Source organism: Balaenoptera physalus (genome assembly GCF_965194825.1).
Source record: "Balaenoptera physalus genome assembly, chromosome: 6".
Classification (NCBI taxonomy): Eukaryota; Metazoa; Chordata; class Mammalia; order Artiodactyla; family Balaenopteridae; genus Balaenoptera; species Balaenoptera physalus.
Genome location: NC_138885.1, coordinates 1467817 through 1485516, shown reverse-complemented (window position 1 = coordinate 1485516; position 17700 = coordinate 1467817). Strand labels below are relative to the sequence as shown.

At 58.3% G+C, this 17700-nt stretch overlaps 1 protein-coding gene across 4 annotated transcripts in view; it reads right to left on the bottom strand.

Moving 5' to 3' along the window:
- The window catches only part of GLI2 (GLI family zinc finger 2), a 246916-nt gene that overhangs the window by 15540 nt on the left and 213676 nt on the right, over positions 1–17700 (bottom strand). For all 4 annotated transcript variants that reach the window (XM_082466363.1, XM_082466360.1, XM_082466361.1 and 1 more), the window contains 4 exons: positions 8366–8567; positions 6578–6791; positions 5144–5266; positions 1856–1990 (listed from right to left, as the gene is read on the bottom strand). In XM_082466363.1, the coding sequence (XP_082322489.1) occupies positions 1856–1990; positions 5144–5266; positions 6578–6791; positions 8366–8567 (674 nt within the window). The remainder of the gene's footprint in view (positions 1–1855; positions 1991–5143; positions 5267–6577; positions 6792–8365; positions 8568–17700) is intronic.

Sequence of the window (17700 nt, the reverse complement as noted above, 5' to 3'; positions counted from 1 at the left end):
CTCCTTACTGAGCATCTTTTACATCCTCCTCTCCACCTCTCTGCCTGCAACCCCTCCCAGCTCCAGATCTTCTCTTTTCCCCCTTTCATCTATCTGATTTGTCCCACAGCTCACAGCTCCAATGGCCCCTACTCCACCTCAAGACTTGTTTAACCCAAAGAGGTGTTATTATCTTACAGGCGCTGGCTGGCTGAACTAATCTTATTTTCCTCTTTGCATTGGCTGCCAGGAAGCTCCAGAAAAAAAAAGAAAAAAAAGAAGTGTATGTGAACTCTAGCTCAGAGCACTTGGTTGAAAAATTATGTTTGAGTCCCAGGGGGATTAGATAAGACCCTGCTTTACAGGTTTGATGTCAGCGGCAATGGGTTTGCTGAGAAATTCCAGTCCCCTGGGTGAGAATTTGGGGAGAAAAACCCCAACACCAAAGAAACCTACAGTCTTTGAGAGCAAGCCCATGAAAAAAGGAAGCAGGCGGAGTGGGTGGTGTCTTAAATGTTGATTTCACAGAGCTGGGGAGGAGGTGGCTCCTGTGGGATGGCTCCTGGGTGTGACCAGCGTGTGTGTGTGTGTGTGTGTCTGTGTGTGTGAACAGAAGCCATCTGGAGGATCCACGCTCAACTTTGGACAAAGCTTCGTTCGGGAGGTGAGAAAGGAGAGGGTAGGGGGATTTTTACTTTATATTTTGTATACTTCCATAGCGCTCAATTTGATTATAAAGAGAACATGTTTATATAATACTTACATAATTTTTTAAATATTTAAAAAATGTCAGGTAGCTAACTCAAATTTACAATTAAATTGGTTAAAATGTAAGAGAGTTGCCGAGTGGGGATCTACCCAGCAATTGAGCTTCCAGCTTGGTGTAGGTTCATCTTTACAGACACTCACTCACCAAGGAGTGTGCATTGGGGTTGGGGGAGGTTTATTCTTGACTTTAAGTTCTTTTCTGGATGGAGAAGAGGGAACCACTCGGGGCCGGCCTGGGGAACAGGGAGGAGAAGCCAGGAGGGAATGCCCATGTATGGAGGGTTGCTCTCTGCTAAGTGCTTATGCTGGTATCATGGTCAACCTTCACCCCTCTGTAGAGTGGGCTTCACCTCTGTTTATGGGAGAAAAAACCCGAGGCTCATAGAGGTTCAGTCTTGTTCAGAACCACTTGGCTAGCTGTGGTGGAGCCAGGTCGGAAGCCAGGCACCTCCTACCTTGAGCTCCTGTTCCTGCTGTTTGCACTGCATGAGTGAGCCCACAGTGGCTGCTGTTGTAGAAAGTTTACAGGCGGACCCTGAAGGGCACACCCAGCTCCCGTGGCCTTCTCTGATCTCCTGATCCGTCAGCACCCAGGCATTCTTAAGCAGCCCCCTCCCTGTATGGGTGTAAACACCCAGTTGCACCCATGTACACTGGGTATCTGTGCATGGTCTCCAAGAGGAAATGACCAACTCCTCCCTCCACGGGAGAAACTTCTTTCAGGTTTCAGGGTCAGGTTTGTTGTTATCTTGTGGATGCTGGCTGGCTTAACTAATCTTATTTCCCTCTTTGCATTGGCTGCCAGGAAGCTCCAGAAAAAAATAAAAATAAAAAAAGACCAAGCTCAGAGCACTTGGTTTTTAATACTACCTTTACTTTGGGCTTCATTCTATTGTTCCTTTCCTTCTAATTTTCCATTATTTTTGTTAATCTCTTGTACTACATACGTATTTACAAGTCCCCTTTTAGAAACAAGCACGGCCTAGGTAACTAATCACGCCTTCCGCTTGCACAGGAGGTGGCCCAGGCATCTCTGGGAGCCCCTTCTCTCTAGCAGGGGGCTGGGCTGGGCCCGCGGCAGGCAGGCCGCGGGCGCCCGGGGGCTTACGTGCACCAGCTGCTCCTGGCTGTCGTACTCCTTGGTGCAGTCCTCCCAGTGGCAGTTGGTCTCGTAGACGACCACCTCAGCCTCTTGCTTACACTCATCCCGGTCCAGGTCCTCCTTGAGGTCAGCCAGCTGCTCCTGGGGGGCGGGGGTGCAGAGCACACACACATGAGCCACGCCCAGCCACCTGGCCCTGAGGAAAGGCCACTATCAGCCCCGCGAAGGCTGTGCTGAGGACCCGTGGGCTGGCCTAGGTGGGCCCATGCCCGTGCTCACATGCACATCACACGCATGAACGCACGAGCATACACACATGCTGGCTGGTCATCAGCACAGAGTCCCGTCAATCCTGGGTCAACGGCCATGGCAAGGAGAACAGGAGACAGGAGGGCAGTGACTTTTGCTTATTGGGCGGGGTTTCCCTGGGGAGAGCTGGGGCAGGCCCCACAGGCTCAGGGGGGCAGCAGGCATTTGTATTTAGAGTGTGTGCGGGGTCGGCTCCTGTCTGGAGGCAAGAGGAAACTCCACATGCATTGGCCAGGCCTTACCCTCACACTGTCCCCTCCTCCCAAGGGCACACATGGCACTCACTCTCCCAGCATCGGGCTTCCCTGTGACAGCCCTAAAATGTGGGTGTTTGTATTCTGGTATGACAGCCGGGCACCCTGACGTTCCAGCAGAGGCCGACCAGCTCCCTCCAGGACACAGTGAGTTTGCGGCTGCCCAGATCTGGGCTCATGTCTCCCGGCCACGATGGGGCCCACGTATGCCCATTTCAAGGTAAAGGAAAGGCCCCTGAAATGGGCCTTCCATTGATCACAGGCGCCCGAAATTCCTTTCAAAGAGGACAAAGGCTTTTCTTCCCAAACCAGCAACAGACTGAGGGTCAACCCCACAAGGCCCCCCATCCCAGCTGACGCCAACAGGGCTGGCCGGGGGCAGCTTCCAAGCCGGGCACACGGGACAGGCTGAGTGGTACCAGGAGCGGGGACATGGGGAGAGGCACAGATGGCCAGGTTGGGAAGAAGGCCCGGCGAGGCCCTCCAGAGCAGGCTGAGGCCTCCCCAGTATCCCCTGGCCTGTGGGGCAGGCTCAGAGCAAAGCCAGGCAAAGGGGCAGATGTTAGGGGGACCTGCTTTACTTCTAAACTGCTTTACTTCTAAACTATCTCCAAAATGGCAGGAATGTCTGTCTTTCAGAAGAGCCTCTGGGGAAAGCATTTATAGCTCAGGCTAAGGGGGGACAGACACCCTCTCCCCACAGACAGGCACCCCAGTTCCCAAAGGCCACAAGGACTCAATGAAGCGGAGGCTGCAGCCTCCATCTCAGCCTCCCTCCTGACGTTGAGTCCATTTCTCGGAGCAGAAACTGGCCTCGTGACCCCCACCTTGGCCGGTGCAGACTCGCACCCCAGACTGGCTTTCCACTGGGGCTGCAGAGGGCTCTCCAGGGGGTGGGTTCTGAGTGTCGTCTCCCAGAGCACCTTACAATTAATGCACGTGTTCTGGAAAAGGAAAACGACGTGTTGTCCAGTAAGTCCCCGGGCAGCACTGGGTCCACATTAAAAGGAGAGGCAGGAATGCCTCTTTCCCAAGTCTCTAGCCGTGGGAGGGCTGGGGCCTCCTAATGCCTCTGCACTTCCAGAAAAACTGGAAATAGACGTATTACTCCTCAAGCTGCCTGCCCTGCTTATTTCAGAGAAGACGGGAAGAAGCTGCCGCGTGGACGTGACTGGAGGAGAGTGCAGGGGCAGGGGGTGGGCCTGGGTCTCCAGGTGGAGCCGAGCAGCATCCCAGCCCAGGAACCTGAGGGCTGAATCCGAGGAGGGATTCGTTCTGTTGCATTTGCTGCCAAGAGAAAGCAAGCCCGTCCACCTCGCAAATGAGTCAGGGAGCAAAGGAGTCAGGTCACTGAGTCAGGACACTGAGTGACACGGTGACAACCTCCTCGTGATGAACGGCTGCCCTTCCGTGACACGAGGTAGGAGCGGAGCTGGGCAGGAGAGTGGGCTCTGTGCAGCCCCCCGGGTTGAGGGGGCAGGGTGGGGGGCTCCCCGGCGCTGAGCACCTCCCCGCAGCCCTGGCTCCACGGCTCCAGTGAGTGGATCTCCGGTGGATGCTCACCGTCCTCATCAATTTCAACGGCCCCTGATGATGGCCAGCCGTGTGGAAACCATGCATCACGCAGAGATGCTCTGGTGTCAGTGAGGGGAGAAGAATTTGTCACCAACCTCTGTTTGCCTGACAGTAACAGAACCCAATATTTCATAAAAATTAAGTGCCTGGAGCACGCCCGATGGTTTACAGGTTTGATAAAGGATGGTCCGGCAGATGTAGGGGAGACGGGGACCAGAGGCCCCGAGGACCCGTGGTGTCATAGCTGCGGATTCCGTAGTAATGGGTGGAGACCGGGCCACCACGAGAGGCCTGCCCCAGAGGTCAGCATGCATGCTGTCCCCTCCCCTGGAGCTGGGGCTGTGTGCCTGCCGGCTTGGTGTTGGAATAAGTGGCAGGATCTCCAAAGAAAGACACCTGCACTAGGGTCTCAGCCCCACGACAGGCTCATTCTGGGCTGCGGGAAGCTCTGTTCCTCGCCTTCCCACCAAGAACTGTCCCCCCTCCCCTCCCAGGCACTGTAACACTCACCCCCTCAAATGTACGTTGAGTCCTTAGAAAATATTATCTCTCAGCCACTGCGCACCAGGCCCTAGGCAAACCCGGTGACGCAGAGCCAAACCAGGCACTGTTCCCAAAGTGCCACCTCTCCAAAGCTTACCGTGCAGTGCAGGAGACAAAGTGACCTAGAAGCTGGTGGGGGGAGGGGTGTCTGGGCAGATGTGAGTCCTACTATTCAGGGAATAGGGTGGGGGTCAGATTTCCAGGGAGAGGGCGCAGATGCAGGGGGACTGAGCCGTTCAGGGGCCGTGAGCAACTCAGTGGGCCTGGGGCTTGTGCTGCGGGGACAGACAGCTGCAGCCCTCCCTCTCTTCCTCCCTCCCTCCCTCCCCCTCCCCTCCTCCCTCCCCTTCCCTCCTCCCCCCTCCCCCTCAGGCAGGCGTTTGATGAGCACCTGTGAGGTGGGTGCGGGGAGCTGGGGACACAGCTCTGGTCCTCCCTGAGCTTCCTGGCGTGCCTGCCCTGCCCTCTCTGGTCCACTCACTCACTCACTCATTCGTTCATGCAGGCTGCCGTCCATCACCGACTCTCAACAGGGTCATGGCCCCAAGGCAGCTGCCCCAGGAGACGAGGCCCGGCCCCAGTTCGAGCGCAGCCAGGCCGGCCGGCAGGTTACCTGCGTCAGGGTCAGAGGGGAGGCGGGCCGCAGGCCCTCGGCCTCGGTCTTGACCTTGCTGCGCTTGTGAATGACGAGGGGGTTGACGGTGCTGCTCACGGCCGACTCGCTGCTCTGCTTGTTCTGGGAGAGGGGAGCACAAGGGGGCACCCCAAAGTTCTGCTTGGGCTTTACCCTGGACCCTCCGCACCAGGCCATCCGGGCCAACGCTTGTGTTTGCAGTTTCAGAAACTGAGTCCCCGCCCAGCTCTGGCCTGGGGCACAGCCCAGGGAGCCCAGGGCCCAGCCTGCCAGCACCCTCCTCCCTACCACGCAGCCCCTCCCCCCACCCCCGCCACGGAGATGGAGCAGAGACCCTCTCTTTGAGAAATGCTGGGGACCCCGCTCCCGACTCAGCGGCCTCAACTTCTCAGTCCTCCCAGGCAGGGGCGGCTCTGGGTCTGGGGACAACAGGGCTGGCCAGTCCCGGGAGCGGGACAGAAGAGCTTGGTTCCTCAGGACAAGCGGGTTAGAGTTGCGGTGTCAGGGGATGTGACAAAAGCCGACAGCCACTGTCGGGGAGGTGCTAGGTGGCCGCCTGGAGCCGTGGGGAGAACTTTCTAGAAGAGGGCCGCTCCTAGACTGCGCGGCCTCTGGTCTTTCCTCCCCAGCACGTGGTCACTTCCAGCCTCTGCCCTGCCAGCTGGGTGGCCTGGGCAGCTGCTTCACCTCAAGGACGGTCATCGTGAGCACTAACCAGGATCCAGGTGGACCCAGGCTCAGTGACCCAATACCAGTGGCAGCCCCACTCTGCAGGTGTGTGAGCTCAGGCTGAAAGAGCTTTCAGGTAAGTCAGGGTTCAAAACACGATCTGATTCCGAGGCCTGCGCCCTTCCTACTATCTGATACTGTCTCTAGGACTCCAACTGCATTTGCTCACCTGCAAAACAGGACTTTGTTCATTCATCAAATGCTCACGGCACCGAGCATGCCAAGCACTGTGTGAGCCGGCCCAGGCACGTCAAAAGCCCGTTGGGAAGCTCAAAAAAGATGGCCTTGGGTAAACTCATGCTCTAAAGCTAAGCTGTACAATATTAATTACCTGTTTCATCCATCCATGTTCCATGCTGTGTGTGAGGTCCCTGTATGACGCCTGACTCTGAATGCTAGGGTTTCTCCATCTAGTCGTTATGCTTATTGGACAGGCAGCCAAAGAACTGAGGCTGGGTGCCAGCCCACGGTGCATGAGGGCAGTGTGAGGACCCAGCCCGGGTCTCCTGACTGGGTATCCAGCCCGAGGCCCGTTTGATCACGTGGCCTCTGCCCAGAGGTACGGTGCCAGCCAGACCCGTGCCTACAGTCCTTCCACAGGTTCCTGGCATGAGACGGCTGTGATTGGCCTTCGCTTGGTGCAGATGAGTACCTGGTGGCCCCCTGCCCCCCACACCCACCTACCTGGTTGGCATCACTCAGACAGTTGCTGCTGCTACTGAGCTGCGTGGACGTGGCATTGATGGAGGTGAAGGCCACGGGCTGCTGGGCCAGGAAGGTGGGAGAGGGCTGGATCAGGGGTGGCGTGTGCCCGAAGGCCGAGCCCAGGCCCCGCTGCTGGCTCAGGATCTGCTGGTAGGCCACGGGGTTGATGGGGTGGGGGAAGGTGAAGGCTGGGCTGCAGAGAAGGGCAGACAAGGTGGTGGAGAGGAGTGGGGGCAGGACTCTGCGAGGCTCACGCTTCCTGGGCAGACAGGACCCTGCCCGGGGATCGGGACGGGCGCGCTGCTGACTGCCCCGTCACCGTGGCTTTACCCCGCTCAAGCACCTGTGGCTCCCCCTGCCGGCCGTCTCAGGCCTCCACTTCTGTGCGTAGCTCCCAGGCCCTGCCCCAGGACGCAGCCTTTGTCCCTGGCCCTTCACTGCTCTGTCGCCTGGGATGTGCCCCTGCGTCACTGATGCTCCCCGACTGTTTGAACCCCGTTCTAATGCGCCCTCGTCCAGGAAGTGTGTCCCGGGCCCTGCGGTTCCCACTGTCCTCTGTCTTCTGAGCTCTACCATGCCACCTGCATACGGGCCACCCTTTCCAGAACAGGACACTGAGGGAGAAATGGTGCCCTCCGAGGCTAAGTCACAGAAGATGCTGTGGCTTCCTCCTTGCTCTCTGGGGTCACTCCCTCTCGGGGCGGGGGGAGGGGGAGCCAGCCACCATGTTGTGAGGACGCGCAAGCAGCATGTGGAGGGGCTCCCATGAAGAGGAACTGAAGCTCGTGCCAACAGGCCCAAGGGCAAGCCATCCTGGAAACAGACATCCAGGCCCAGTCCAGTCTCCAGGTGACCACGGCCCTGGCCGACATCTGGACTGCAGCCTCGTGAGAGGCCTGAAGCTACGCCAGTCTCGTGCTCCTGACCCTCGGAAATGGTGCGAGAGGTTACATGCTTATTGTTGTTTGAAACTGCGTTTTTTTGTTGTTTTTGTTTTTTTGTCACACAGCAAAAGATAACTGATATAATTGTTATCACCCCTTATCTCCGGGTCCTTGGGCTGAGCTCTCTTGGCCTTCCTAAGCTCCTCTAACCCTGGCCTCTTTCAGGAGGGCCAGGGTAAGGACATGGGTTTCAGCCAAGTTGGCTGGGGTCTGAGTCCTCTGAACAGTCAAGGGCTGCACAGAGGGGGCAGGGCGGGCGGTGATGGTGAGGTCTGCGTGTGCTGTGACCACAGAGGGAGACGTCTGCCAGCCCAGAGACGTGCAGGCCAAGCCAGTGTCACACCTCCAGCGGTCCCAGTGCTGGTCAGTGACACTGCTGAAATGCTAGGAAAGTCCCCTTTGACTTCATGATGGGTTACTAAAAAATCATTTGGTGGGTGAAAAACAGGCCCATGAAGATGTACCCAAATGTTGGCATGTTTCAGTGTCATCACTACTGGTTTTGAATTCCTGGAATAGTCGCAAGTAGACTGACTTACAAGTCCTATAAACAACAAGGTCCTACTGTAGAGCACAGGGAACTCTATTCCATATCCTGTGATAAACCATGTGGAAAAGAATATGAAAAAGAATGTATATATGTGTATAACTGAGTCACTTTGCTGTACAGCAGAAACTAACACAACATTGTAAATCAACTATATTTCAATAAAAAAACCCAAAAACCAAGTCCTATGTTTCTCCCGGGGGGCCAGTGTGGACCCTCCCCACTGGGCCCTAGCCCAGCTCCCATTCCTGGCCCCGGCTCGCGGGCTGGGCTCACCTGAGAGTGCCGGCCGACAGGTGCCCGTAGGAGCCGCTGGCAGCCGAGCTGCTTCTCGAGTTGTTGATGTAGGCCACCAGCGAGTTGGGAGAGGTCCGGATCATGCGCTGCAGGTCGAGGCTGGCGTCCGAGAGCGGGGAGATGGACAGCGCCCGCTTGCGGCTCAGGCGGGGCGTCACCCGGGGGCTGGAGAAACGCGACACTGCAGGACAGCCAAGCCAAGGGGCGTCAGCATGACCTCGCTTGTGGGGGTGATGCGACGGGGGAAGGGGACTGGGGGTGGGGACAGTCTGATGGGCACTGCGGATCTGCCCCTGTCCAGCTGGTGGCTCTGGGGCACGGGTCTCTCTCGGCCTCAGTTTGCTCATCTGTACGACGGGCCTGGTCCACACCTGGTGTGCTGAGGATCTGTATTAGTGCCTGTCCCGTTAGGCATGCAGAGGCCGAGACCGGGTCCAGCAACGCCTGAGGCACAGCGGCCAAGTCACAAACCATAGGTGAACTGCTCGGTGGCCTCTCACAAAGGGAACCCACCCGTGAAGCCAGCAGCGGGCCACGAAGCACGGCCCGGCCAGCGCCCAGCAGCCCCTCTGCCCCTTCCGGACCCTCCCTGGGGCAGCCACCATCCTGGCCTCTCACCCTCAGCTTAGCATTGCCTGTTTTGCGTACTTGTCTATTACGTAAATGGAATTATCAATGCTTTTTCTCAAACAGCTTCTTCCATCCGACATTATCGGTGAGGTTTCTCCACGCAGCTGTGCGTGGCAGGAACCGGCGCCTTTTTTATTGCTGTAGAGCATCCCAGCGGGTGACTCTTCCACGGGAAGGAGAGGGAAAGGAGTCACGTGCTCCAGGGTCACGGATCACGTTGCGACCAGGATCGCCCCGAAATGCCCTGACGGGACATTCGCCAAGCAGAGGCCCTAGACTCCTGGTCGGTCTGGGGTGGGGAGGATGCAGGATGCAGGATGCCACGGCAAAAGGCAGCCTGGCAGCACGCGGATGGCTCTCCGACACCGAGGCCCTTCCCTTCTGGAGTCGCCTGGGCCTCAGGGACCTGTTGCCTTAAACACGCATGCACGCACGCGCGCGGTGCCCTGCCCGACTGGCCGTGGGTACGCTCTCCCCCTCCCCGTACATGCACACATAACTGCAGGGAGGGAGAAGGGCCTGCCCCCAGACCGGGCTCCCTGCTCCTCAGGACCAGGGGCCCCAGACCGCTCCTCCTGACAGCCCCTCCTCTCCCAACCAGGGTTCTGGTCTCCCCTCTGGGCACACAGCAGCCTAGAAATGGTGTGACAACATCGCTGGACAAGAATCCACATGCCAAGGTTCCGACCCCGTCCAGACCCTCCTTGGGCCCGTTTCCTGTTTGTAAAGGGTCCCCAAGCGCCGACCTCCAGGCCTGTGCTGAAGAGTGCATCAGTACCCACACCCGCACTCGGTGGGTCCCGGGCTCGCGACGCCCGCCTTCCTCCCTTCTGCCTGCTCAGCCCTGCCCAGACCCCATAGGTCCCCTCCTCCAGGGAGACGCAGGATGTCCTGGCTGCGGGGTTGCGAGTCAGTGTGCTGTCTCCACCACTGCAGGAGAACTGAGGGCAGGAGAGATACCCTGTGACTCTCTGGGCCCGCATTCCCAGGACCAACCGATCCCCTAGAAAGCCCACCACCACCAACCGGAGCAGCCTCGGCCGAGCCCCTGCCCACTGCCCCCTGCCCTGGGGGGCAACCACGCCCAGCCCTCCCCCCGCCCCATCCTTGGCTGGCAAATCTGGGAAGCCCCTTTAAGGCTGGGCCACCAGAATCCTCCTGCTGGAAGGGGATTCTGGGGTCTTCTTTCCTAACCATCTCCTTTGTGGATGAAGGATGCTGGGTCCAAGACCAGCTGCCCCAGGTGGGTACCCTGTACGTATGTCTGTACAAGTGCACGCGTGTAATCATAGACTTTGTTTTCAACCAGGAAGGATGAAGCGCTTGTAGGAAAGCTCCCAGTTGGGAGAAAAAGTTGAGTCACTCAGGGTATTCTTTTCCTTGAACATCTTTGTTTTTGGCCGTCTGTTGATTCTGTTGGGTTCTGAGGCCTGGGGCTTATAGATCTTTTAGCAAGCAGAGCTACGGTGGGTTCACGGACGGTGCTCCATTTGGTGAACACCAGCTCATTCTGCCCCGCAGAGGGACCTGGGAGCATGGCTGGCACCCAGGCCAGCAGGTGACACACTCAGACCGTGTCACCACCTTTGTCTTGCGGCGGGAAGGACCCCAGCCCACACGCCTAGGGACACAATGTCTCACAACCTCATTCTGCCTCACAGGGTCCGACGGAGCAGCCCCTCCCCAGCCGGCGCTCGGGCTGTGCTGCAGACACGACCACGCATCTGAACAAGCATCCCGGACCACAGAGATGTGTCCTGGCCCATCAGCAACTAGAGACAGCGTGTGTCCCTTTGGTGTGGTGTTTGGATACGTCCCTGCTTCTGAATTCCGGTGCACGGAATAAACCAGCGACAGCCACCCCTTAGTGACGTTCAGACCCACTGTTGCAATGAACAGCCATTACTGTCCCCCGAAATGCAAACCCAGCTGTGCAGATAAGAAAACGAGGCTTGGGGAGGATAGCGACTTGCTCAAGGGCAGGATTTGGACCAAGGTCCAAAGAAGCCCTGCTGTGTGGCTTTTCTCTGTCCTGAGTGTACCTTCAGAGAGGTGGGGAGAGGCAGGCCAGGAAGACGCTCTCACCACAAACAGCTTTTAAATCCTCACTTTAGCGGCTCTGATAGTGAACTTCCTGACAGCCAGCTGCCTACCTGGCCTCCTGCGTCTGAAGGGCAGCCCCAGTTCAGCCCACACTGCCCATCTCCTGCAGGGCTGGGCTCGGCGGGCACCCGCCACCCATACAGCGGCAGAACAGGGGACCTGGGAGTTGGCCTGACGCCTCCCCCTCCTCACCTCCTTCACAGTTGCATCTCCCACTTCCACCAGCCCAGCCCCCCACTTGCTTGGGGCATCCTGGGGCCCTTAGCTAACTGCTGTCCAATACACATTCCTCACTGTGGCCAAATCAGATCATGTCTTTGCATTTGCCCACCCCAAACCTTTCCAGAACTCCCACTGCTATTACGAAAAAGGCACAAGTCCTCAGCGTGGCATACCCGGTGGCCAAATCAGATCATGTCTTTGCATTTGCCCACCCCAAACCTTTCCAGAGCTCCCACTGCTATTAGGAAAAAGGCCCAAGTCCTCAGCGTGGCGTACCCGGTGGCTCCGTGGGTGCCCCTGACCCCCCTCCAGCCCCTGCACAGGGCCTTTGCACATACTGCTTCTTCTGTCTGCAGTGCTCTGCCCTCAGCAGGGTCATCACTTGCCCCAGGAAACCATCGCTGACCTCCTGGAGTTGGGCAGGTCCCCCTGGGCCGCTCTCAGGGCACCACGGTCCCCTCTCTGTGAATAGGTGCAGCTCGGGGGAGTTCGCACCTGCTTGTGTATGTCTGGTTGCTTCTGTTTCTCCCGCCTCTGTGAACTAGGGACTCGGTCCCCCAGCTCACCGTTATATCCCAGCCCTGGGATCCGGCTGGCTTGGTGGTGAGTCCAGTAGGAGATGCCAAAAGCCGGGCATGGGGCAGAGGCGTGGTGTGTCAAGGGACAGTGGACGCTCAGCCATCCAAAGTCAGTAATTGCTGAGTGCCCAGCGGATGCTCGGGGCTGTTCTAAGCATTTTCAAGTATAAAGCCATTGAACCTTCACAACTGTCCTATAGAGAAGGAACTATTATGAGCCTCATCTTACAAAGGAGAAGACAAGTAGCTTGCCCAAGGCCACACGGCCGGGGGAAGTAGAGAATGATTGCAAAGCAGGCAGGTGGACGCCAGAACCGCCACTGCACTGCCTCTGCTCGGGGGGGAGGGTAGGTATCAGGGGAGGGCTCTCCTGGGTGCAGGGGCCCAGGGCAGGGACACACACACACACACACACACACCCCAGTGGGGGCACACAGACAGCCTGACACTTAGTGGTTGCCCTGGGGTGCATTACTCAGCCTCCTGAGCCTCTCTTTGCGCATCTGCACAATGGGGGCGGTGTGGCAGGTGTGTCCTGAGGACACAGGGGCAGCACCACGGACAGTGCCTTGAACCCAGCAGATCTTCCAGAATGAAACTGAATGAACACGGCTTCTTTAGGGGCTGGGAGGACTCTTTGGTGAGCAGGGTGAGCTGAGAGCTAATAATGGAGAAAAGGACAGCAAATCTACAGGAGACGACTGAGCCACAGTGGAGGACATCTGTCCCTAAACGCTCATCCGCCTATCCGGGTGTCCTCCAAGCTTCTTAATTCTTATTTACCGGGTTCACTCCTTGTTCATCCTCACTTTAAAGGCAACTCTGAGATATAAAAGTGAAGCTTCCAAAAGACTCCTGTTACTTATGAACTGAGTGGTAAATGGGAAAATACAAGATGGGGGGGGTAGATCTAATATCATACAAAGTAAGAAATACACACACATCTTTGCAATACACTTAAAAAAAGATCTTGCTACTAATATTTGGATTCCCACCCTCTCGTGCGCCCCTAACAAGAGGAAACAGGCCAAATCTGACAGTGATATTCATCTCGGTTATTCCCTCCCCTCAAGGGAAATATGTTTATTAATGCGCCTCTTCCCTTGATAAATTACTAAATAGAAAGAAAAGCCTGGCACTCATTTCCCGTGGCTTCTCCTGTGATTTATGACCAGGATTGGCAGACTCGTCATGTCCATTCATCTGTGGATGCCCCCGTTCTGAGAGCCGACAGCCGCTGGGTGACCAGCCACCTGCCTGCCCTCACCTGGGCAAACGCCAGACGCCACCTGACCTGGATGCTGTTTTGTCCGCTAGTTCTTTCTTTCGCTCGTTCGCACGTTAGTTCACACACCCATCGGGCCCTCCTGCAGCAGTCTGTTTGCCAGGCACAGGCCTTGATGCCGGGGGAGCTGCAAGCAAGGATGCTCAGCCCCGTCTCCTGGAGCTCAGCATGTTGGTGGGAGATGACAGCGGTACCTGTGGCTCTGGGCAGGATCACTAGACACCACCGAAGCGGGGTTACCCCAGGTAATCCCAGAGTGCTCGTGGGGGCGGGGAAATCTCTTTCCGTAGGATAGTCGGAAACTGCAGGAGATGCAGAAAGAGGCCCGGGACCCGGGCAGACGCAGGTTCTGACCCTGCCTGCCAGCTCTAACTGGGTGTCTTTGGGCGAGTCGCTGGACCTCTCTGGGCTGTTTCCTCACCCAGAAGATGGGGCCGGAGTGCCCACCTCAGGGTCACTACAGGCTACCGAGCAGCATATCGCCCACAGCTCCGGATGGGCCTCCTGTGGGCCCGGGGCCGGGACGCGCCTTCCCTGGGGTCGGCAGGGCACAGCCTCGTGGCAGGGCTTGTGAGCCCTGATCCCCACTGCTTAGGGAGCATTCCTGCATGGCCCAGCCCCTCGCCCGGATCGTCTCTGGACTCACTAAGGAGACGCTCTAAGGAAATCCAGCTTGAGGACCTTGACCTGGACCACACGTAGCTGTTCACACCCCCTCTTGCGGGGGAGTAGAAAGCACCGAGGCTTTGGAGCCCAGAGGTGTGGGGCTGAGGCCTATGAGCGCATTTCCCAGGTCTACGATGGAGACAAAGAAACTTAGGGCTCTGGGCTCGAGGCTCCTCACCTGGAAAGTGACTTCGCAACGCTTGTCTCGCGAGACTCTGGGCAGGCTTGCCAGATGAGCCGGACACACCATTCGGCCCGAGCCTGCCCTCAGCACCCTACCCCCGGTCTCCCTCCTGTCGGCAGGCTGGGTGCAGACGCCCTCCCAGAACCGGGCCTCTGGCAGCCCCTCCGTCAGCTCCCCTGCCTCTCTGTGGCGTGATCAGTGTAAGTGGTTCCTGAGACCTCCCCAGACCCGCAGGCAGCATAAAGAACGGAGGTGACATCCGAGTGAAATGAGTGTCAATACAATAAAATATACAGCTCGTAGGAAATGTGGGCTGTAAGCACACAACATTTCACTCGGAAACATTTCAAGCGCCTCAGTGTGGTGGGGCGGGGGGCGGCGGCCGCGGCTCCGCCGTTAAATCACCAATACTCAACGGCATCACGCGAGAAAATTCCATTTTAGGGCCCCAGTGACAAGCAGTGATCTCCCTGCTCTCTAGAGGACCACTAGGCAGAATAACCTCGGATTCCCGGACTGGTTATCTATCACCTTCCAAAGCCGCATCACTCCTCACTCTTCCGGCTATAAATCAGCCTCCTTAAAGAACAGGGGCAATGGGCCTTCACTGTCCACCTGGAGGCCAGGAGGCTCCCGGCAGAGGGAGGGCGGCTTCTGCTGGAGATGCCCCTTGTCCCGCCCACAGCCCGGCCCTGTGCTCTGCGGCGGACGGAGGGCTTGGCTTTTCCATTCAGCAAGAACCCACCAGAGCCCCCTCCAGCTCCAGCCTTGCCGCTAAGGCTGTGGCATCTTCCCCAGCGTAGGACACACACACGACCCAAAGGAGATCGTTTAGGCGTGACGGAGACACAGACGGGGACATCTTCCTCAGATATTATGGGGCCTTCCCACTTCAGAAAAAAAAATAAAGTTCTGTTTTAAGGTGAGTCTGTTAAAAATATAAGACTAAATAAGTTATCGTGTAGGCGGCACTTGGCTAAGGTAAAACTGTGGGTGGTTTGCCAGTGGGTGGGCTGGGGACACTGCTCTGCCGGATGTAGACCTGGGTGGCCGTCCTGACACCCTCTCCCCAGGCCCCCTCACAGCCGGGTGCCCCTGGTCTCCACACCCCAGCTTGACACTCATCGCCCCTGGGACGTTCTCTCCCCCATGGCTCTGCCTCCTCTTGGAATGTGAAGTGCGGGTGCTGAGGAAACAGGCTGAGTAGGCGGGGTGGCCTCGGGACAGGTGTTCTTTGCCCCGACAGGGAGCTTCCACAGAGCAGCCCCCCTGGAGCACCGCGAGAGCTGGGCTTGGCATGCTGTGTTGCTAGCACCTGGCACCATGCCTGGCACGTAGTAGGTGCTCAATAAATACCCTCGTTCATGAATGAATGAGGAGAGTGAGTGTGCATGTGTGTGGTGTGTGCGTGTTTATGGTGTGGGTGTGTATGTGGTATGTAGGTAGGGTGTGTGTGTGCATGAAAAAGAGAGAGAGAAGAGACACACACACGGAGTCTCCCCAACTCCGCACAAACTCTCAGGGCCCCTGCACCGGCAGAGAGCTTACACATCCCCATCATGTTTACGGGCAGCTTACTCACGTGCACACACGTCCTCAGAGCCTCAGGGCCCTTTCCCAGGTGGTCCCGTGAGCCCCGCTGCCCGGGCCCCAGGCCTGCACACCTTTCCCTGGGAGAGTCTGAGCACAAAGAAGCTCGACTGGAAGACCCACTCACACCTCCATGGGGTGGACAGAGGCTTCCCGGAGCACCTCTCCCGTGCAGCTGGGACCAGCCGAAAACACCAGAGCTGGGGGGCTTTCCCAGTTCCCACGGTTCACAGGAGGGGAAGTGCCAGGGACGACCCCACCCCCCACCCCCTCCACAGAGGCAGGTCTGGGCTCAGCCGGGCGCAGGCCTGGGCCTGAGTCTCTTGGGGCCACATAGGCATCGGAGCTGCACAGAAATGCCTAAAACTTTAAATAGCGGACGCAAAAGTTCTGGCTGAAACTGGTTTGGAAAATAACTAAGTAACGACAAATACAGGAATTCATGCTGGACTTCACTCTGATTTCCTTGGAGGTAAGTGGTGGGGAACAAAGGAAAAGAAACCACCCGTTCCTGATGTTCACCGGGGTTTGTGAAAATCCCCGGGTCGCCACCAACCCCCACCTCAGCCCGAGAAACCCATGTGTCCGTCCAGACCAAGGCTGGAGGTGGTGAAGCTCCACTCTGCGCCTGAAGCCCATGACACCCTCAAGACAGAGGCGGAGACAGGATGTCGGTGGGTGTGCTGAGTTCATCGGGGCGGCTCCCACGCCCACTGGTGAGCTCACCTCCTCATCACCGCCCGACCCCCGTGTCTCAGATGCTCAGCCCAGACGCTGCCAAACGCTGAGCGCCCCAGAACAAAGCTGCCTGTCCCCTTGCAGGCTCTCCGCAGGCCGACAGCTGCTGGCGTCGCACAGTTTCTTCCATGTTTCTACCCCAGGCTCTTTTGTGACTGCCGCTCCCTCCCTCCCTCGCCCCCCAACAGACACAGAGCCCTGCTCCTTGGCAGGTGCTCCTGGACCTGCGGGGCTCCGGGTTTGTGAAGACAGAAGGGCCAGCCAGTTACAGCTGGGGCCCCTCGGGTCCTGCAGGTGGGCGGAGGGAGATGCAGAGCCCAAGGGGGGCTGACGTGGGCGGTGTCCTGGGAGAAGTGCCGGCTGACCTGAGTCCTGGGACCCGGTGCAGGACGGAACAAGGCCAGCCTGCGGGGATGGTGGACGGGCGCAGAGGCGCAGGTGGGGAGAGACAGGCTGGAGGGAAGGCCGCTGGCCATGTGGTAGACTCTGGGTTTCACCCCGAGGGTGATGGGAGGGGCGGAGGGAGGCTGAGCTGGGAGCTGGCACAGGACTGGATGGCCGGCGGGGGTGCTGAGAAGGCAGACTTGGCAGGTCTCGGGTGGGCTGGACGGGGTGGGCAGGCCTGAGGTGGGCTGGCCTGGGGGGGGTGGGCTGGTGGTGAGGAAAAGGTGTCCAGGAGGAGGTGTGGCATGGGGCCCAAACATGGGGTGGACGGTGGTGCCGACAATCGGGAGACAGAGCCCTGCAGGAGGAGGTAGATCTGAAAGAGGGAAAGGATACCGGTGGAAAGAGATGGGGACCAGCACGCGTGGAGCAACCACTGTAAAGCTGGCACCGAGCCGCGCTCACACAGCACGCAGGGCATGTCCAGGCCCCGCCGGGTCCCAGCAGCACCAGCCGTCCCAGCGAGGACGCAGCTCAAGCAGGCGTGGCCTAGACCTGCCCGCAGCACCACCATCCCTGCAGCACGCTGGCTCCAGCTCAGCTGCTCTGCCCACTGGGCTCTCCCCGAGGCCGTGGCTCACGGGGCCCGTCAGATGTGCTGTGCTGCCTGGGGCGGTGTGCATGAGGGAGAGCCCGTGATGCTGGTGACAGACGGAGCGGGGCCTGGAACCCTGACTTGCGGCCTGGGCAAGTCCCTGGATGCTGGGAACCCCAGGAAGCCCACCTTACAGCAGGGACGGTAATTCTGGCCTCGGAAGGGGGCTGAGGGGAGTGACACGGGGAGTGTGTATAAAGGCATGGCACACAGGCAGACCTCACTTGGATGCTCTCACGTGTGCACACAGCAGGCGCTCGCATGTGCTGACTTGGCCTC